General features: G+C 41.2%; 1 protein-coding gene across 2 annotated transcripts in view; it reads left to right on the top strand.

The window, feature by feature from the left end:
* ube3c (ubiquitin protein ligase E3C) overlaps positions 1-23,087 on the top strand; it is a 177,268-nt gene that overhangs the window by 96,053 nt on the left and 58,128 nt on the right. For both annotated transcript variants that reach the window (XM_043690704.1, XM_043690705.1), the window contains exons 16-18: positions 3,828-3,915; positions 16,369-16,466; positions 17,976-18,108. In XM_043690704.1, coding sequence (XP_043546639.1) covers positions 3,828-3,915; positions 16,369-16,466; positions 17,976-18,108 — 319 coding nt within the window. The remainder of the gene's footprint in view (positions 1-3,827; positions 3,916-16,368; positions 16,467-17,975; positions 18,109-23,087) is intronic.

Here is a 23,087-nt window from a genome sequence, read left to right as displayed (position 1 = left end):
GGGGAGATGTTAGGGGTGGGTTCTTTACCCAGAGGTGTGGTGGGGGCATGGAATGCGCTGCCTGTGGGAGTGGTAGAGTCAGAATCTTTGGTGACCTTTAAGCGGCAATTGGATAGGTACGTGGATGGGTGCTTAAGCTAGGACAAATGTTCGGCACAACATCGTGGGCCGAAGGGCCTGTTCTGTGCTGTATTGTTCTATGTTCTGTGTGATAAGCCTGATGAACTTGTAAGAGAAGTAAAACATCTAAAGCTCCACAATGATGCCAGACCTGCTGAGTTCCTCCAGCTCTTTTTGCTTTTGCTGCAGAACACTGTCGTTGTTTGCTCAGTGTACTTCACTCTTTCTGTTCCTGAGAGCTTCAATTACATTAGATTAGATTAATTACAGAGTGGAAACAGGCCCTTCGGCCCAACAAGTCCACACCGCCCCACCAAAGCGCAACCCACCCATACCCCTACATTTACCCCTTACCTAACACTACGGGGAATTTAGCATGGCCAATTCACCTGACCTGCACAGCTTTGGACTGTGGGAGGAAACCGGAGCACCCGGAGGAAACCCACGCAGACACGGGGAGAACGTGCAAACTCCACACAGTCAGTCGCCTGAGGTGGGAATTGAACCCGGGTCTCTGGCGCTGTGAGGCAGCAGTGCTAACCACTGTGCCACCGTGCCGCCCACAATTCTTCCCACTCTACTCCAGACAACTTTGCAAATTAATGCTTTAGCGGGTTGTGGGGTCTTAATTGCACATTCAGGTGGAGTTTGTGGAAGAGAGTTTAAAATTTCTGTCACCAGTCTTAATTTTACTTGTTCAAAATCCGGTTCTAATTTTTACTGTTCTGGGGTCTTCAGTTCTCCAACCAGCAGATATAATTTTCTCTGTCCACCTTGCCTATTCTTAATATCTTGTAAACCTCTATCAGTCATCCCCTAACTTTCTAAATTCCTCTAATATGCAAACCTGTGGAGGAACAGATCAATCAACTGTGCTTAACAAAATAAGTTAGATATTGCATTAAATGGAAAAAAATAAGACTGCAGCACAGCAGCAGGCCCTTCAGCCCATCATGTCTTTGCCTACCAGGATGTTCTTCTAAACTAATCCCATCTGCTTGCTCATGGTCCATATCCCCCTCTTCCCTACCTGTTCATGTGTCTGTCTAAATGCTTCTTAAACATGGCTATCGTTTCTGTTTCTACCACCTGCTTGGCAGCAAGGTCCAGGAACCTACCATCCTCTGTAAAGAAGAAGAAAATTTGCCTTGCAGATCTCCTTTAAACCTCCCCCTCTCAACTTTAACTTAGGCCCCTTAGTTTTTGACATTCCCACCTTGGGGGAAAAAGACTCTGACTGTCCACCCCATCCATGCCTGTCATAATTTTATATATTTCTGTCAGGTTGCCCTTCAGCCTGCAACACAGTAATGAAAAGAATTCAAGTTTCCTTTCCTTATGACTAAAACACTCCAATCCAGGCAACATCGTCGTAAATCTCTTTTGCATCCTCTCCAAAGCCTCCACATCCTTCGTAATGTGTGCAGTTTTGGTTACATCCCTTTACTTAGATTCTCTGTCACCACGTTCTTCCTCCGTTTCTCCCCAGCCCAGTGGGACTGGCAAGTGGGTTCTTTCAAGTCTGGCAGTTAGACACACCGGTGTTCTGCCAATTTCTCATTCTGATCACTTAATTTGAACTTTCAGCATCTTTTCTGTCCCAGCACTCTACATTCCCCTCCCCAACCGAGAACATAAATGCTGCACCTTCCACACTTCACTTCAGCTGTAATGAAGAGTCATCTGGACTTGAAGCATTAGCTTCCTCTCTGACCTCCTGTGATCTCCAGCATTTGTTGTTTTTACTATATTCCAAATGTGGCCTAACTCAAATTTTGTACATCTACAACGTGACTCGCCATCTGTGGTTAAAGAGGATGCAAAGGTCTCCATCAAGGCCCCAGCTGTCTCCTCCTTTGCCTACTTTTGTATCCTAAAATAAATCCCCAGGGCCTTATGGGATTAGATTAGATTAGATTACTTACAGTGTGGAAACAGGCCCTTCGGCCCAACAAGTCCACACTGACCCACCGAAGCGCAACCCACCCATACCCCTATATTTACCCCTTTAACCTAACACTATGGGCCTGAGGCGGGAATTGAACCCGGGTCTCTGGCGCTGTGAGGCAGCAGTGCTAACCACTATCTGTCTTCATGTTTTTTAAAGGACCCAATACCACCACCACCTCAATATCAAGAATATCAACATCCCCGAGAATATCAGTATACCCTCTCTGAATTCTAGAATCATCCATGTCCTTCTCCTTGGGGATACTGATGCAAAGTATTCAGCCACTTCCTCTGGTTCCATGCATAAATTCCCTCCTTTGTCCTTAAGTGGGCATACCCTTTCCCTAGTTATCCTTTTGCTCCTAATCTCCATACAAAAAGGGTTGGGAGTCTCCTTAATCCTACTTGCCAAAGGTGTTTCATGGCACCTTTTAACCCTCCGAATTCCTTGTTTAAATTCTTTCCTGCTTCCTTTTATATTCCTCAAGGGCCTTGTTTAGTCTCAAGTTCCTAAACCTTAGTTATGCTTCCTTTTTCTTTTTGACTAAAATGGCTTGTGAAGATGCCAGAAAAAGTGGTATGTATGATCATTGGGACCAAGTTAGAACCCTGCGAAGAAGGAACAAGAAACGGATTCAGAAAGGAAAAGCAAGTATGTATACAAAGTACTGAGGAACATAAAAGTGGATGTTAAAAGTTTCCTTAGATTAGTGAAAAGGAAAAGATTAGCTAGGTCAATTGTGAATCCATTATAGATGGGCAAAGGAGAATTTATAGTGGAGAACACTAACTTGTCTACATGGAAGATGATGCAGAAAATGTCCTAGAAATACCAGATAAAGAAGGGACTTATGAAACTGAGGAATTGGGGGGAAAAAAAACTAACCAAAAGGTCATAATTAAAAAACTAACTTAATTCCCAGGAACAATTGAACATCATTCCAGATCTTTGAAGGATATAGCTTGATAGTTAATGCATGAGAGGTTTCCTTTCAAAATTCTATGGGCTTTGAAGAATTTCCTAAGGGCTGGTAAACAGTCAATGTCATTCAACCATTTAAGGGTGAAAGAGGGAGAAGTATCAGGTCGTATGGGGAGCCTGTTGTTTCCTGTTGCTTTCTCTGTGTCAACACCTCAGTCAGAATTGATTTGCCAATCCACTGGCATCCTTTTTTGTAATATTAATTGTGATCATTTGAAATTTGGCATTTTTGTTTTTTCCCTGATTAATGCAAGCTGGAACTAAACTAACTGGACTGTAATTGCCGTAATTAGTTCTTGATTTGCTTTTTAGAGTGAGTACCAGAGTTTAATCCACTTCGTAGTTCTTCTGCACGTCCACATGTTGATACCTAAAATACAGTTTCATGACCATTTCCATGACCTTGACCATTTCCTCAGGATCAGGATTCATCCTGTTAGGCCCTGCTGCTTTGTTTCCATACTTGTTAGATGTTCAGCTGACCAAAAATAATGATACTTTGTGAGATTGTGCTGTCTAATATAGGTGGAAGTTAAGCAAACTGGAAAAATCTTAAAATGCACTCAAATTAAGCACTACTTATCTTAATTGCTTTCATTTTGCAGTCACTTCAGTTGTCAATACTGAATTGATTATTTGAAGTGCCGTTTTGTTCTTTATGGACCACCTTGTTTATTGTGATTCTAGGAGACATTAAAATGTAAAGTTATTGTTTCAAAATCTACTGAAGTTGGAAGACTAATGGTTACTTATTGTCAGCATCTCTTATTACCAGGTCACACAGCTCTATGTGCCCTCAGCTAGGCATGTCTGGAGGATGCGCCGAATGGGAAGGATAGGGCCATTGCAATCTACATTAGATGGTAATTGCCTTCCTTTTACTTACGATAATTTATATTGTCAGTATCTCTTTAAATGAAGTTTATTGCAAAATTCACAGTTTAGTCAATGTTAGTCTGCAGCAAATGCTGTCATTGTTTTTTTCACAAGGAAATGGTAGAGTGAACACAGTATTAAAAAAACATTTAAACATTGTAGAACCCACACTATATTTTCTTTACAATATCTTTGATATTACTTGATCATCAAAATAACTGGGGGAAGGCTAAAAATCTAGGCTTTCAGGCAGATTGTTTACATGATATTGGAACATCAGTGAAAACAAAAATATGTTGGGAAATACGCCAAGGCAAGTGACTAAGGTGTCAAAAGGGGAGCACTCTGATATCTGGTCAGCATGGACGGGTTGGACGGAGGGTCTTTTTCCATGCTGTACACCTCTATGACTCGAAGTGATCATAAACGCTGTGGGAAAGGATGGTACTGATCAGAAAGTTAAAGTTCTAAATTGGAGTAAGGTCAATTATGATGGTATTAGACTGGAACTTTCAAAAGTTGATTGGGGGAGGCCATTTGCAGGTGAAGAGATGTTTGGAAAGTGAGGGGCTTTTAAGAATGAGGTAACAACACTTCAGAGACCGTATGTTTCTGTTAGTGTGAAGGACAAGGCTAGTAGATGTCGGGAATGCTGGATGACTAGAGAAATTGAGGCTATGGTAGAGAGAAAGGAGGCATATGTCAGGTACGGACAGCTGGGATTGAGTGAATCCCCAGAGAAGTAGAAGGGCAAGAGTACACTTGAAAATCAGGAGGGCAAAAAGGGGCATAGCTTTAGCAAATAGAGTTAAGTAGAATCCAAAGTGAATTTGTAAATACATTGAGTAAAAGAGTAACTAGGGAGAGAATTGGCCCCCTTAAAGATCAACGTAGCCGTGTGTGGAAGCACAGGAGATTGGACAGAAACTAAACAAATATTTTGCATCAGTATTTACTGTAGAGAAGGACTTGGAAGCCAGGGAACTTGGTAAAATCAATATTGATGTCATGAAAAGAGTTCATATTACAGAAGAAGAAGTGTGGCGGATTTAAAATGCATGAAGGTGGTCAACTCCCCAGAACCTGATCAGAGGTTTCTCATAACTTTGTGGGAACGGATTGCTGGGCCCTTGCTTTATCACAGATGAGGTGCCGGATGACAGGAGGTTGGCTAATGTGGTGCCATGATTTAAAGATTGTAAGGAAAAGCCAAGGAACTATAGACCAGTGAGCCTTCTGTCAGTGGTGGATGAGTTGTTGGAAGAGATTCTGAGGGACAGGACTTTAGAAGCATTGGGAAAGGCAAGGACTGATTAGGGATAGTCAGCATGGCGTTGTGTGTGGGAAATCATGTCGCAAACTTGGTTGAATGTTTTGAGGAAGTAACCAAAAAATTGGTGAGGCCAGAGTGGTAAATGTCTGTGAGCTTCAGCAAAGTGTTTGACAAGATTCCATGTGGTAGACTGGTTAGTAAGGTTAGATCTCAAAGGATCCAGGGGGAGCTAGCCAACTGGATACCAAATTAGCTTGTACCCAGAAGACAGGATGGTGGTGGAAGGTTGCCTTTCAGATTGGAGGCCTGTGACCAGTGATGTGCCCCAAGGGTCAATGCTGGGTCCACTGCTTTTTGTCATTCATATAAATGATTTGGATGTGAATATAGAGGGGTTCGGTGAATAAGTTTGCAGATGACACCAAAATAGGTGATGTAGTGGAGAAAAAAAGTGTAGCAAAGAAGATTATCTCAGATATGCAATTAGGCCTTGATCAGATAGACTAATGGACCAAAGAGTGGCAGATGGGAGTTTAATTTAGATAAATGTGAAATATTGCATTTTGGTAAGACAAACCAGGGTAGAAAGGTTCATGATTAATACAGGTAATGGCTGTATTCGTGAGACCACTTGAATACTGCCTACAGTTCTGGTCTCCTTTCTATAGGAAAGATGTAGTTATACATGAGAGGGTGCAGAAACAATTTACAAGGATATTGCCAGGGCTGGATGGTTTGAGCTACTGGGAGAGGCATAGTAGGCTGGGGCATTTTTTCCTTGAGCGTCGGAGACTGAAGGGTGACCTTGAAGGAAGTTTATGTTTTAAAAAAAAACCATGAGGGGCATGGATCTGATAAAGAGTCAAGGTCTTTTCCCCAGCGTAGGAGCATCCAACTAGTAGGTTTAAGGTGAGAAGGAAAAGATTTAAGAGACCTTAGGGACCACTTGTTCACGCAGAGGGTGCGAGCCTGTATAGAATGAACTGCCAGAGGAGATGGAGGAAGTAGTACAATTACAATAATCAGAAGGCACTTGGATGGATATCTGAATAGCAAGGATTGAGAGGGATATGACCCAAATGCTGGCAAATGGGACTAGGTCAGATTGGGATGTCAATCCAAAATGGTAGATAGGAGAAAATCGTGGTTGTCAGAGCTGTTCCTTTTGTTTTGAGTATTTTTTCTAATGCTGGAGCTGATTTCCTTTATTTCTAGAACAGTAATTACTGTTTTGTAAGTTTTTTGCTTTGTTTGAAACTTTGAAAGAAAGATCAAAACAGCAATACTTGGAAATGGGAGAAAGAGAGCAGTAGGCCCTGTGGAAGATTGTTTCAAGAACCGCTCCAGAGTTCAGAAAAAAAAGGAACAACGAACCTTCACAGCTGACTGGCTGTGAAGTTACAAGCATCTCTGGACATCGGAGTTTGGTCCAAGAAAAATAAACCAACAGTGACGTTCCAGTGAGTCTGAAGGGTTTTGAGGGATATGAGCCAAATGCTGGCAGATGGGACTAGAGATATTTAGCATATCTAGTTGGCATGGACAGGTTGGACTGGAAGGTCTGTTTCTATACTATATGACTCTTTCTTGATTATTCATCCAAAATAGAAGGACGTGGAACCAACAGTAAGTGTCATAGAGATGTATAGCACAGAAACAGACCCTTCAGTCCAACTTGTCCATGCCGACCACATACCCAACCCAATCTTGTTCCACCTGCCAGCACCCGGCCCATATCCCTCCTTGCCCTTCCTGTTCGTAGACCCATCCAGATGCCTTTTAAACAATGCAATTGTACTAGCCTCCACGACTTCCTCTGGCAGCCCATTCCAATCGCGCACCACCCTCTGTGTGGAAAAAGTTGCCCCTTAGGTCTGTTTGTCCTTGCCCCTTAACAGTTTCTTCCAGACATAGTTATTGCTGCTTCTTTCAATCTATGAACAGTGTTAAAGTTGTTAAGTTTAATCTCCAATGCCAGTAAAGCTTCTCTAAGATAAGTGCCCCAAAACTGCTCACAGAGTTCCAGGTGCGATCTAACTAATGCCATGTATAGTTTTAACAAAATATCCCTATTTTTATATCTCATTCCCTTTAAAATAAAGGTCAATATTCCATTTGCTTTCCCGATTACATGCTGAACTTAGTTGTTAGCTTTTTGTGATTTATGCAAAAGAACTTACAATCTCTCTGCTGCAGCTTTCTGCAGTCTTTATCCAATTAAAATCCAGCCAACTTTTTATTAACCTGCCCCTATGAGACCAGGAATGTGCAACTTGGTCAAATATTCCAGTTCATCAAGAGGTCCACATAATTGTGTAAAAACACACACAATAAATAATAAAAACATAATGCAGGGGGTAAACACATCACTGTTCTCCTTTATTTCCAGCATAAATCATTTAAATAATAATGCAGCTTTGCTAAAATAAACTTGCTAGCAGAGAGCCTTCTCACTTGCATCCTCAAACTGATTTCTTGACATCATGGTAGATCGTGATAATACAGTAAACTTCTAGTGTTTGAGATACATATGTTTTGCCGGTTTATTGAGAGTGCCGGTTCATAAGATGCCAGTTAAAACAAACTTTGTCGTACAGTAGTCCCCCCCACCCCCCCGCCCCGGTACCCGCAGGGGGATCTACTGAGGAAGCCCGAAACGCGGATAAGAGCGAACCCATTCATTTAAATAGGAAACATACCGTTCTGGCAGCTCCCTGGTTCCTGAATGTTCCTGAGAATATGTTCGGGCCACAGTAAACCGTGGGTAACTGAAACCATGGAAACTGGACCCCCGGATATGGGGGTTGCCCTGTATATTTCACTCCCCTATTATTCTTGCCCAAGTGTGTAACTTCACATTTTCCCATATTATAATTCCATTTGCCAAGTTTTTGGCCACTTGTTTGAACTCTAGAATTTGTGTTTAACCTACATTGATCAGATTACGATGTATTCAGTTCTGACTGCTGTGATTGACACAGGCAATGTAGGGAAAAGTCATGGGGTTGATCCCTATCCATAAGAATGAATTAAGATTTGCAAAATTGTGTATTTCAGACTATTAAGTAGGGAAAGGAATGGGTTTCTGAGAGAGGCCCCAAGAGTTTTCCAGATTGGCTAACAGAAAGAATCTTCCACATGTTGAAGGTAGCCAAAGACAAATTAAGAAATCTAGTGCTGAGCCTATCACTGTCTTTATAGATCTACGCTTCTTCAAATTTAGTTTATAAACTACTCTTAAAATCGCCTTGTCCACTTTTGGCTGATGTGAAGCGTTTTGGAACTAACCTCGACATTTTAAAAGCTCTAAGTATGAGCTGTTTTTTACATAGCAAGTGATTAGCAAATGTAATGATCCAGTATGTGGAAGTAAAATAGTTAGAATTGCTTGAGAATTAATTTGAAATAGTGGAGCTTTGGAATTTTTGCTGAATGAATGGATTATAATATCTAATGGGGTTTCCTGTCCTTAATCAATCTTTGAACTTGTGAAGAAAAAATGTCCAGTTTTAATGGCAGTGTATTATTATAAACTCCTTTTTGCTAAGTCTAATTTGGAAGATTTTTTTGTTTTGATTTAAAGAAACTCTATTAGTGAAATGTTGTGAATTAGTCTATTCAATTGAATTGTTTTACAGTGGGCATACAAATGTACATGTTTATTAATAATGCAGCAGGCATCTAATATGATCAGTAAGAAAGAGCAACAGCTTCTTCAACGATGTATCCAAACTTTTAGCACTCTTTATAAACTATCACTATTTTCAATTAATTTTAGTTTTATTTTATCAGTCTCGGTAAATTTCTGAGTGTCTTCAGAGTTCTGGAACTAGGCCCTAAATATTAAATGTCTTGAATTTTGAATCTAATTCAACTAGCAGTACCGTGTGAAGCAAGCAGATAACAATGTGTGTATGATTTGTTTAATGCCACTTGACTCCAAATGGAATAAAACCAATTAGTGTGAAAGTACAGTTGAGGCACATATGGCTATGTTTGTTTGGCCTTTCTCATTTACTTAAATGGCAGTAACTAGAATGATAAATAGACTACATTGACCAGTAGAGAACATATTTCTTGTAAAAGATAGAAACTTGATGGAGAAATGCAGATAAAATTGACTAATTGACCAGAATAATTGAGGTCTAGTGGTACGATAGTGGTTTAGCTTTGCTGTACAGGCAATTTTTGTTTAAATGCCTTTAACCCTTTGTGAAGGAATAACTAAAATTGATTTAAGGAAAAAAATCTAGTTGGTAAATATTTTCTGCAAAATATTATAGTCAATGTTAATACCCCGATTGTCTTTATTCTTTGTCCGTACCTAAGATTCACTGCAAGTTTTAATTTTCAACATTTTAAAAATAACACAGAAAGAGGAACTTGGGTCAGAAACAACTAGGCTAAGCTTAAATTAGGGTAATTACCTTTGACAGGGTGGATTGTTTCCCTTGGAGTATATCGGACCAGTGGGCATAATTTCGGTGTAAGCCATTGCACGTTGAAGAAAGCTCTTGGCCCTTAACTCTAGAAGCTAAGCCAACAGAAGTGCAGATATAACTACTGCTTAAATGTTATGAGAGTATCTGGCACAATCATTCTTTCAGGCAGCGTGTTTGAGATTCCCACCACACCTTGGGTGAAAAAAAATCTCCCCCACTCTACTCTTAGCCTTCTATCTATTACCTTAAATTTATGCCATTTGCCCTCTTCTAATGGAAAAAATGCCTTCCTATCCATTCTACTTATGTCCTTCATAATTTTATACACTTTCTATCAGGTCCCCTCTCAACTTTATCCCTCTTAGGAAAACGGCCCTAGCCCATCTAATATTTCCTCATAGCTCAGGCCTGCAGATCAACTAGCGCCCTGCTAATTCTCCTCTGTACCCTCTCTCGTGCAGTCAAATGCTTGCTCTAATATGGCGACCATATCTATACAGTACTCCAGGTGTGGCCCAAAAAGTGATTGATGCAGTTCAGCTTGCATCAGATAATAAAGACAAGTATTCTACAGGTTGTCATAACCGTCTTACTTAACTGCCCTGCTACCTTCAGGGACCAATGGATATGCACACCAATGTCCCTCTGATATCCTATTCATAGTGTACTCCCTTGCTTTGTTAACTTTTTCACAGGACTTAATCTGCAGGAGGCTAAGTGTATGGGTATCCTTCTCACCATTTAATAGACTACCCATTTCTTATCATCCACAAGCCGCTTTATCATACCCCCAATGTTTAAGTCCAAATCATTAATGTACATCAAAAACTGCAGCAGCCTAAGCACCAAGCTACATGGAACCCCCCACTGAAACCAAACTTGCAGTCCCAGAAACTCCTCCACACCATCATTCTCCGCTTACTGGCTTGTCAATTTTGGATTCAACATGCCATTTTGCCTTGAATATCATAGTCTATTGACCAGTCTGCCAATAGGGACCTTAACAAAATACTCACCGAAGTCTACATAGAATGTGAATTGCATTGCTATCATTAACACTCTCAGTTCCACCACACAAAAATTTGGGCAAGGGGCGCTGGGAATACAATAGGTGGAAGGGGGTGAGGGTGATAGTCCGGAAAAGGGGTGGGGGCGGAGAGGTCGGGAAGATGATTGCAGGTCAAAAGGGCGGTGCTGAATCCGGGGGTTGGGACTGAGATAAGGTGGGGGGAGGGGAAATGAGGAAGCTGGAGAAATCTACATTCATCCCGTGTGGTTGGAGGGTCCCTAGGCGGAAGATGAGGCGCTCTTCCACGCGATGTCATGTGGCCAGGGTCTGGCGATGGAGGAGGCCAAGGACCTGCATGTCCTTGGCGGAGTGGGAGGGGGAGTTATAGTATTCAACCACGGGGCGGTTGGGTTGGTTGGTGTGGGTGTCCCGGAGGTGTTCCCTGAAACGTTATGCAAGTAGGTGGCCTATCTCCCCAATGTAGAGGAGACCACATCGGGTGCAGCGGATACAGTAAATGATGTGTGTGGAGGTGCAGGTGAATTTGTGACGGATATGGAAGGATCCATTGGGGCCTTGGAGGGAGGTGAGGGGGGGATGTGTGGGCGCAAGTTTAGCACTACTTGTGGTTGCAGGGGAAGGTGCCAGGAGTGGAGGTTGGGTTGGTGGGGGGTGTGGACCTAATGAGGGAGTGGGAAGTGGTGGAGATGCAGTGGAGAGCATTGTCGACCACGTCGGAGGGTAAATTGCAGTCTTTGAAGAAGGAGGCCATTTGGGCCGATCGGTAGTGGAATTGGTCCTCCTGGGAGCAGATGCGGCAGAGGCGAAGGAATTGGGAATATGGGATGATGTTTTTACAGCGGGCAGGGTGGGAGGAGCTACATTGGCATCATCCCCCACCTTTTCCTCCGCGACATCGATGATTGTATTGGCGCTACCTCGTACTCTCGCGAGGAGGTTGAACAGTTTATCCTCTACCCCCCCCCTTACTGATGCCTTGTTATTGTACTTCTCTGAAATTTAGTTACATATTTACTCAACTGGTTTCAGATGTGAGAAACTTTAGTTATGAGGATAGATTGATGAAGTTGGGACTTGCTGTCTGGAGAAAAGAAAGCTGACAGGACATCTGATTAAGGTTTTCACAATCATTAGTGAGACAGAATAGATAGGTGAGGCTGTTTCTGCTTGGAAAAGAAACAGGAACATGATGGGTAGATTTAAAGCAATGTGCAAATGACGTGAGAAAACCTTTTTCACTCAGAATTGTTACGATATGGAATATACAGCCTCCAGATATTCAGGCATTCAAGAGGGGAATCAAATGTTTTTTTGGGTCAGAATAGTATGACCCAATAGCAGGAGTATGAGGAAAAGGCTGGAGATTGGCACTAGATAATAGAATTCATATAGCCACAATGGAACAAATGGTCTCTTTCTGCTATATAATAATTGAAATTTTGTGATTCTTTTTCAGTTTCATGAAAATTTAGTCAGGTTCCTTGAGATAATGCTTTCCTTTTAGAAATCTGTGCTGACAGCTCCATTAGACTTCAGTGTCTTGCACAGAGCAATGGTTGACTCTTGACTTCGCTTGGACAATTAGGGATTGGCAATAAATCCTAATCAAGCCAGCAATATCCATGTCTCATGAAATAAGAATGGCATTATCTTTTGAACCACCAATGTTAAGTTAATTGGTCAATAGTTTCATGAACTTCGACTAATTTCAATTTTACATATAAAAATCACTTTAGCTCTTCACCAGTCCTGGCATTATTCCCTTTTGAATAAAATCTTTATACAAGAATGCTTCTTACATCTTGCTAAGTGTTTTGATATGTGGAGGTTGACATGGGCGGCAGAATGTAATCCCTTCCTACCTGAAGCTGCTTCCTCTCTATTTGATTGGTTTTATAAATGATCGCACTGTCATCCCACCATCTGCTATTTTAAATGTCGTCTTCTCATTTTCTGACCTATTCTTTTAGTGATGTTACATCATGTTAGTCTCTCTGCCAGATGATTTTTCTGCTATTTTACTGACATTACATTTGACTTTCATGTGTACATCCTGATGGTTGTTTTGGTCTATATATATATATTTTACCTTTTTGAAATTGCTCGATAATTTTACTTTTGTCGTTTTTCATCATTGATGAATTTGTTCGTTGTTTTTATTTCTCTGGACACATTGTTCACTGTTCCAAATGTTTCTGACTGCGCAACTGTTTTTTGTTTCAGTACGTGCACCCAAAGATTTTTTTTTCTCTCTAGTTCCATTCTGATGCCCTTTTTAAATCATCTCTTGGTCCTGTTTAGCTATCAGTTTTGACTCTGCATGTCGCATTCACTTTTAAACCATAAAGTTGTGGATTTGAGTCCCACTCCCCGATTTGAGCATAAAAATCAAAGCTGACATTCCTGTGCAGAACTGAAGTACGACCCTGAATGAGATAAGACTTTGTCTTCTTGGGTAGCTGTCAAGATCTCTCAGCATGCTTTTGGGAAAAAGCTGGAAATTTAACTTTGGTCTCCTGGCCAATATTTATTCTGCTATCAACACCCAAAACTGATTACGTACCCATTATCTCATTGTTTGGTACATTGGAGCATAGCAATTGATGCGGGAATTGGCAATTCAGCCCTCTGATTCACTCCTCTATTTAGCGTGATCTTGACTGATCTTCTCCTGGTCTCAACTCCATTTTTCTGCTTGCTCCCCATAGCCCTTTATTCCACTTTTCCTCAGAACTAAGTCTATTTCTTTGTTGAATCTGTTGATTGACTCCACCTCCATTGCACTGTGGGATAGTGAGATCCACAGATTCACAACCCTTTGAGAGAAGTAGTTTCTTCTCATCTCAGAGCTTACCTTCTATCACTCTTTATGTATGATCTGTTGTTCGAGACTGTCCCACAATGAGGAATTTGTGTTCAGTGTCCACCTTATCAATCCCCTTTAGAAACGTATGTACCTCAATTCGATCCCCTCCCTAATTTTTTTTTTGAACTCCAGTGAGTACAAGCCCAAACCATTCAACTGCTCGTATGACAGTCCTTTCATCCCTGGAGTCAACCTGATGAACTTTCTCAGAATGCCTCCAGTGTCACCACATCCTCTTTCGAGTAAGGAAACCAAAACTGGACACACAACTCCAGGTGTGGTCTCAGCAGTGCCTTTTATAGTTGTAACAACACTTTTTTATTTTTACTTTTATAAGCCAGTCCTTTTGCAATAAAGAACCAAGAACAAGGAACCTTACAGCATAGGAACTGGCCCTTTGGCCCTCCAAGCCTGTGCTGATCCAGATTCACTATTTAAACCCATCGCCTATTTTCTAAGAATCTGTATCCCTCTGCACCCTGCCCCACCCTGCTTAGATACATCGTAAATTATGCTATCATGCCTGTCTCTACCACCTCCGCTATCAATGCATTCCAGGCACCCACCACCCTCTGCGTAAAGAACTTTCCACGCATATCTCCCTTAAACGTTTCCCCCTCAGCTTGAACACGTGACCTCTGGTTATTGAGTGGATAGGGTGGATTGCAAGCTTTTTCCTGTCTATACCTTTCATGACTTTGTCGACCTCAATCAGGTTCCCCCCCTCAACCTCCATCTTTCTAGTGAAAATAATCCTAATCTACTCAACTTCCCTTCATAGCTAGTGCTCTCCATACTAGACAACATACTGGTGAGCCATCTCTGCACCCTCTCCGAAGCATCCACATCCTTTTGGTAATGTGGCAACCAGAACTGTACACAGTATTCCAAATGTGGTTGAACCAAAGTCCTATACAACTGTTGAAAAATGTGGTGCTGGAAAAACACAGCAGGCCAGGCAGCATCTGAGGAGCAGGAGAATCAATGTTTCGGGCATAAGCCCTTCTTCAAGAATCCCTTCTTTGGGCTTATGCCGGAAATGTCGATTCTCCTGCTCCTCGGATGCTGCCTGCCCTGCTGTGTTTCTCCAGCACCACATTTTTCAACTCTGGTCTCCAGCATCTGCAGTCCTCACTTTCTCCTATACAACTGTAACATGATCTGCCAACGCTCAATGCCTCATCCAGTAAAGGAAAGCATGCCATATGCCGCCTTGATCGACCGGCGTTGCCACCTTCAGAGTACAATGGACCTGAACACCCAGATCTCTTTGTACATCTATTTTCCCCAAGCTTTTCTATTTACCGTATAGTTTGCTCTTGATTTGGATCTTCCAAAATGCATCACCTCACATTTGCCTGGATTGAACTCCATCTGCCATTTCTTTGCCAACTCTCCAATCCAGCTATAAGACGTCACATTAGCATGTTTCCAATCTTCTTATACCATTCCAGAAATTTATCCCCCCCCCCCCCAAACTGTGAAAACAGCAACAAAATATTGGTTTAGTGCATCTGCCCTTTTGAGTTTCCCATTACTACTTTGCCATTTTTGTGTTCTAAAAGAACAATTACTTCAGTTACTTGCACTATTCTCATGTGTGGAAAAGCCATGCTACGTTGCCTGCATTACTACAGTGACATTTCAAAATGTGCTCCATTGGTTACAAAGTGCTTTTACCACCTATGATTTTTCTCTTTGTTTCTTATTTGGTCTTAGTCTTGTTTCTCTCCTCCTTAATCTTTATTTCGAGCCTTTGCCAACTTGATTTCTTTTCTACTTTTCTTATTAACTTCAGATTGGGTTAATACTAGATTTAATTGAAATTGTCCAAATCCAACCATGGATGGGAAAGATGCAACAGTACTGTGCGCCTAGCTCAGTTTCCTATTGAGTGCAACAACATGATCTGATGAAAGCCATGGACTTCAAGTATAAACTCTCCTTTATGCACATAGATGTTGCTTGACCTGCTGAATATTTCCTCTTATTTTTATTTCAGATTTCCAGTATTTGCAGTATTTTGCTTTTGAGTTGCTTGGAGGCTTGTGTATGTAGTGTTCTTTGAATATGCAGTCAGTAATTGTTGAAAATTATTAGTTGTCTCAAAAGAAAAAATGTATAAAGGAAAATGACAGGATATGAAATAAGATATGCATCCATGTAGTGCTCTGTATGATGTCAGGATATCCAAAGGTTTGTACCATCAATGAAACACTTTTGAAATCATTGTTATAATAATTGAAACGCGAGACAGCGAGGGTATGCCTCTGTATGAGGGTAATTAAGTTTGATGCAGCAAATGAATGTTTCTGCCTGTCAAACAGTCTGTTTCACGACAAAAAAAACTGCCGACGTTGGAATCCAGGGTAGTCAAGCAGGAGGCTGGAAGAACACAGTAAGCCAGGCAGCATCAGGAGGTGGAGAAGTCTACGTTTTGGGTGTTCAGGACAGAGGATGCGTGAAAGGGGAGCTGCAGATGGGGTGGGGGGTTGGGGCATGGTGGGGAGCGGCAGTGGGTGGTGAGATGGCGATAGGTGGAGACAGGGGGAAGGTTGTACTCTCTCCCTGTGCTTTCACATATGCCCACCTCACCAGCCTGCCCCCACTCCCTTCATCTGCAGCTCCCTTTACACGCATCCCAAGCCCTGAACAGGGGTTACACTTGAAACGTTGATTTCTCTAGCACCTGATGCTGCCTGGCTTGTTGCATTCTCCCAGCCGCCTCCTCGTCGATCCTGCAGTTTGTGTCAGGTTTCTGTGTTGGATTTTTTTGAGTTTATTAATGAAACTTTGGCTACTGCTTTTTTTTCTGTTATATTTTCTCAGTTGGGCAGGAGCCAGCTCAATTATCGGTATCTGAAGAACGTCATCTTGCCATTTTAACAGAACTACCTTTTGTTGTTCCGTTTGAAGAACGAGTTAAGGTAAATACTATTATCCAATAAACTCTATCCTGAAAATGCCTGTTAGCAGTAATATTGCCTTACGTATTCACAATATTTGACAATGTTCGAGATGCTCATGTTAGACTGGTGTGGACAAAGTCAAAACTCACATGACACAGGGTTGTAGTGCAACAGGAGAAAACACTGTTTCTGAAGGTTTTAGATTTGTTATCCGGAAAGATGTTTAAGTTTGTTTGTATCTCAACCTGGAACCAGACTGGTTCAATTTCCAAAGTAGGAATTTATAAAATGCCACATTGATTGTCTGCAGATCATGTGCTTTTTGAACAAAATAGAATGTATCTGCAAATGCACATTCATCCCTTAGATTTGTGTGTGCGCGCATGAGGGGGGATAGAGTGTCTGGGTGTGTGTGTGTGCTTGAGAGGGTGTGAATGTGAGGGAGTATAAGTATGAGAGAGTGTGCATGTGCCTGAGTGTGTGCACATGTGTGAGGGAGTTTATGTCTGGAAGAGTGTGTGTGTGTGTGTGTGTGTGTATGAAAGAGGGTCTGTGTGAGTGTGTCAGTGTGGATATCATGTGAGGTCACCTGTAGTGTGACGTGAACTCAAGATTCCGGTTGAGGCCGTGCTTATGGTACAAACATGGCTATCTGCCTACATTTGGCAATTCTGTGTTGTTGTGTGGCTGGAAGTCAACCTTAGAGGATGTTTACTCGAAGGTCTGAGGCTGAATGCCTTTGACTGACTGCTGAAATGCTCCTCCATTGGGAAGGAGCATCCCTGTGTGGCGATTGTTTGTGTTCATTCGTCCATTGTCGTAGCATCTGCTTGATTTTGGCAATACACTGTGCCTTGGGACATCCTTGCCAGCAGTGTGTGAGGGAGACAACGTTGGACAAGTCACATGAGTACCTGATGTACATGTGATGGGTGGTATCCTCATATCTATTGGTGGTAGCCATGCCTATGCTTTGACATGTCTTGCCATAGTTACCGTGACAGGGTTGCATGGTGTTGTAGTTGATGTCCTGTAGGCTGGGTAGTTTGCTGCGAACAATGGTCTGTTTAAGGTTTGGCAATTGATTGAAGGTGGGAATTGGAGATGGAGGGAAGATTTTGATGACTTGCTCATCATCATAATTTACAGCCTACTGTTTACAGTTGCACAAGTGTTTAAGTGGCATAGAAAATAATTTGACTTTAGTTTTTTTTAACTGAATAAAAAAAATGTTAAAATTTCTGCTGTTCTAAAATGATTAAAACAAGACTTAGCAATTTAAATGAAATGCTACGCAAGTGTGAACTTTTGTCATGTTAGGGAGAGTGCAATTCTGAGTGTGTCGCAATGTACGTCATTGTGTAAGGAACTTAGATGACCAATTAAATACATTTAGTTATAGCTTGTTGCATGTAAATTGTACTAATGTAATTAATTCAAATATGAAAATGACAAAATTGATGTCAATTTTGCAGACTTTTTTTGGTCAATCTGCCTTCATTTTATTAATGGTGATTTATTTTTAAGATCTTTCAAAGATTGATCTTTGCCGACAAACAAGATGTGCAAGGAGAGGGGCCGTTTTTAGATGGAATTAATGTGACAATTCGGCGCAATTATATCTATGAAGATGCATATGACAAGCTGTCACCAGAAAATGGTAGGTGAGATGGAAAACAGCATTTTTTCCACTTCCATTTCTCCAAAATATGTTGAACAAGTGTGTATTTAAATTGACTTTATTGACAGAGTTGGACACATGGTGCTGAAATAAACCACCAAATTAAATACAAACGTAGTGAGAATCAGCTGATCAAGGTAAAAAACAGATTTAACATTGTAAGTGTAGGTTCAGCAATGGTATTGATGCACATTTGGTTCAGGATGGACTGTCACCTGAAGAGTACAACTGGATGCAGCCAGTAACATCTGAACCTTGACATTAGAATGTCTAAAACTGGCAAATTGGAGCTTTCTTTGTTGAACTTGCTCTTATAGAAAACTTTTGAATGAAGGGCTGACTAAGTTGTGTCTATACTGATTAGAGTTGAGTGATACTAAAATTGAAATATATATCAAAAACAGAAATTGCAGGAGAATTTCAGCAGGTCTGGCAGCATTTGTGGATAGAAAGCAGAATGAATGTTTCAGGCCCAGTGATCTGTTCTGAAGCAATTAGTTTTTTCCAGCAATTGATGTTTGTTTTTGATTTTCAGCATCTGCAGTTCTCTGATCTGTTTGTATATACTTCAATAAAACGGCCAATCTTGAGAGGACATGACAGAGTAGATACTGGGAGAGTATTTCTTTCCGTAGGTAGACTAAAATTGTGAATACAGTTCAAAAATATCAGTGTTAAATAGAGATGCGTGTCTCCCCACCCTCCCCCCACCTTGTCTTAGTCCCAACCCTTGAACTCAGCACCACCTTCCTAACCTGCAATCTTCTTCCTGACCTCTCCGCTCCCACCCTCACTCCGGCCTATCACCCTCACCTGAACTTCCTTCCACCTATCGCATTTCCAACACCCCTCTCCCAAGCCCCTCCTCCCTACCTTTTATCTTAGCCTGCTTGGCACACTCTCCTCATTCCTGAAGAAAGGCTCATGCCCGAAACATCAATTTTCCTGCTCCTTGGATGCTGCCTGACCTGCTGCACTTTTCCAGCAACACATTTTCAGCTCTGATCTCCAGCATCTGCAGTCCTCACTTTCTCCTACAGAGGAGATTTACCAGGAAGCTGTCTGGACTGGAGGGCATGTCTTATGAAGGAAGGTTGAGGGAGCTAGGGCTTTTCTCTTGGAGCAAAGAAGGATGAGAGGTGACTTGATAGATGTGAATGAGATGATGAAAGGCATAGATAGAGTGGATAGCCAAAGACTTTTTCCCAGGGTGTAAATGGCAATCATGAGGGGGCATAATTTTAAGGTGATGGAGGAAGATTTAGGGGAGATGTCAGTGGTAGATTCTTTCGACAGTGTGATGGGTGCATGGAATGCACTGCCATCAGTGGTGGTGGAGTAAGATACTTAAGGAACGTTTAAGTGACTCTTGGATAGGCACATGGATGACAGGAAAATGAAGGGTATATAAGTGAGTTTGATCCTAGAGTAGGATAAAATGTCAATACAACATTGAGGGCTGAAGGGCCTATGCTGTCCTGTCCTGTACTGTTCTGTTCTGTTCTGTGGACTTGTTTAGTGTGATGGCTTATTTCTTCCAATAGAAATGCCTTGTTGATCACAGCAGTAAAGTTTAGAACTCTTGTAGCCGTAATGTAGCCTCATTCATTTTGATTGGAAGAAAATAAACCAGAGTGCAAAGTAGGATTCGTACAAATGTATTACATTATAAAAATGTTCTGACATTCTTATGCTGTTGTGCAGGTAGGGATAATCATTGCGATGCGTCAAAAACTATTTTCTAACATTCATTTAATATATACAAATAATAACATTAGTTGATGAATAAATATGAAAGAAAGTATGAATTGTTATGGAACTGTATCGTTCAAGGGTTTTAGTTTACACTCACAACCAGATTACTTGAAGTTTAAATAAATTAATTTTTAATGTGTCACATCTCGCTGAGAGAGTATGCTGGAAATCAAATCCCATTATTCCTGGAGTTGTCAAAAAAAGCGTAAGGTTTTGATAGGTCCTTATTTGCCTGTGCTTTAGATGCAGGCTGACAGATTTCTATACTTAATGACCATTTATTGTTAAGTATAGAAATAGAGTCCAGCTACAGGTAAACAATTAAGGGTTGTTGGCAGAGAACTCTTACTAGTTGAAACTTTAATCGTCTTCTAAATTTCCCATCTGCGTGCATCTAATACAAACTGACAGGGACAATAAATTAAAGGTGTGCCGAGTGGATTCCTGAAGAAGGGCTTATGCCCAAAACGTCGATTCTCCTGTTCCCTGGATGCTGCCTGACCTGCTGAGCTTTTCCAGCAACACATTTCCAGCTCTGATCTCCAGCATCTGCAGACCTCACTTTCTCCTCCTAGTGGAAGAAAAGATTGGGAAGGTATTTCAATGGTCCCTTACGATATGGATGCCAGAGACCTGAAAGAAAATCCAAAATTACTGGAGAAACTCAGTAGGTCTGGCAGCATCTGTGGAGGGGAAAGTGTTAATGTCGAAACATTAACGGTGTTTTCCCCCCACAGGTTCTGCCAGACCTGCTGAGTTTCTTCAACAATTTTCCTTTTCACCCTGTATGCTGGGTTTGCTGAAATGATTCTAGTGCTGATCAGAATAATGCTTTTTAATCTTCCTTCTCCAGATACTTGTTTGCAGGAGGCACAGGGTGACTTATAAAAGTGACTTATCAATTAAAAATCACAGTTTATAGCAACCGGGAAAAAGAAATAAACTGGCTACCTTAGGCTTGAGATGCTTTTTACTGCGAAGCAAGAACAGTTTCTTATAACTCCAGAGGTCTGATTTTGGTTTCAGCCATTCAAACTACCAAGAAGTTTAGATACTTGGAAATTAGTTATTGGCAATCAGGAGTGCTTTGTCATAAGTAAAGTCTACATCAGTAGACTGACCAATAGACCAATTGTGTCAGCTGCTTGTTGCCAGCTAAAGCTTTATTTGTGTAAAAACCGAAAGAACTTCAGATGCTGTAAATGAGAAACAAAAACAAATTGCTGGAAAACTCATCAGATCTAGCAGCATCCCTGAAGAGAAATCCAAGTTAACATTTCAGGTCCAGTTCTGGAGAAACATGAACTCTTCGTTCTCTTAAGAGATAACTCTCTCCAGCAATTTCTGTTTACATATAAATCCTGTGAATTGTTTAAGGTTAGAATTTCAAAATAAAGAGAACTCAGCAGATCTGGCAGCATGTGGAGAGGGAAAAAAATGTATTAACATTGAGAGTCTAATGACCCTTCGTCAGAACTGAAGGCAAATATAGAGTTGTTTTGTCTTGCATGGAGTTAAAAATTAGGGATCACAAGTATAACACGCTCATCAGTGAATCCAACAAATAGCTCAGAAAGAACTTGTCATACGAACAGTGAGAATGTGATGTTAACTACCACATTGGTTGAGGCCGTTAACAGATGCACTCAAGGCAGGCATAGTAAGGGATACGTGAATAGAAAGAAGAAGTGACATCTTAATCGGGTGTGAAGAAGTATGATGGCAGGAGGCTTGTGTGGAGCATAGACATGTAATAATAGAATTAATAAAGTTGTAAATGTTCAGATTTGGCAACTTCTCTGGGAGAAAACAGTTAATGTTTCAAGCTCATGTTGCATCAGAGCCAGGGAGAAATTAGAGAATTAATAGGTATTGAGCATTAAGTGTGGGGGAGGGTGTGTATGGATAACAGGAAAAAGGGGTCAGTGATGGGATGGAAAATGAGAATTAAGCAGTTAGTTGATGGAAGGCGATGGGCATAAGAGAAGAAAATAACAAAAGCTTCATTGATGTTATAAAGCGGAAGTTGACTTCTCTCTGAGAACTAAAATCAAAACAACCAAAGAGGAGTGTCTTGCCCTATCATGTTTTTTTTTAAAAAGTGTAAAACGTGGTATAACCTGCCTCTCAGCGACATCCGGTGGTTAAATAAAATAAACCCCTGATTCTCTCTCTCAAAACAATTCATGATTTATTTATCTAACTGTGAACAAATTAACTAAACTATTAACAAACTGAATAAATCCCTTCTAACTAATGCTTTCTGAATAAAACAAGATTCTAAAGGTACGCTATTCTAATAAATACAAGTCCCACTCACATAACAAAAATAGAATTTAATCTCTCAATTACAGTCTTGTTACATATCTTCCGGAATGTTCTGAGCCTTCTCTGTTGTTTCTCCTGTCAGGAATGTCTTCTCCACCGTTGGTATCGTTATTATTTAGATGGTGCTTTCCCTAATATATAGATGACTGTCTAGAGCTGAGGGCTGTTCGCGCTGGCGGATGGCAGTTAGCTCTGGGGTCTTTGTTCAACTGCTCCCTTCTTGTATACCTTGATGACTTATCACCGTTTTCAACAATAGGATTAGTGGATGTAGGTTTGCTCGCTCAGCTGGAAGGTTTGTTTTCAGACGTTTCATCACCATACTAGGTAACATCTTCAGTGAGCATCTGAATAAAGTGCTGGTGGTGTAGCCCCCTTCTGTTTATATGTTTGAGTTTCCTAGGGTTGTTGATGTCATTTCCTGATCTTTTTTTCTCAGGGGTTGGTAAATGGGATCCAAGTCCGTGTGTTTGTTGATAGAATTCTGGTTGGAATGCCACGCTTCTAGGAATTCTCATGCATGTTTCTGTTTGGCTTGTCCTAGGATGGATGTGTTGTCCTAACGGAAGTGGTGTCCTTCCTCATCCATATGTAAGGACACCAGTGAGAGTGAGTCATGTAGTTTTGTAGCTAGTTGATGTTCGTGTATCCTGGTGGCTAGTTTTCTGCCTGTTTGTCCAATGTAGTGTTTGTTACAGTTCTTGCAAGGCATTTTGTAAATGACATTAATTTTGCTTGTTGTCTGTATAGGGTCTTTCAAGTTCATTAGCTGCTGTTTTACTGTATTGGTGGGCTACCATGATGCCAAGGAGTCGGAGTCATTTCTGAGATGTCTTTGATGTCGGGGTCACATTCTTCTGTCAAATTTAGGCAAT

This window comes from Chiloscyllium plagiosum, chromosome 5 (genome assembly GCF_004010195.1).
Source record: "Chiloscyllium plagiosum isolate BGI_BamShark_2017 chromosome 5, ASM401019v2, whole genome shotgun sequence".
In the NCBI taxonomy this organism is placed as follows: Eukaryota; Metazoa; Chordata; class Chondrichthyes; order Orectolobiformes; family Hemiscylliidae; genus Chiloscyllium; species Chiloscyllium plagiosum.
This window is presented reverse-complemented; position numbering and strand designations above follow the sequence as displayed.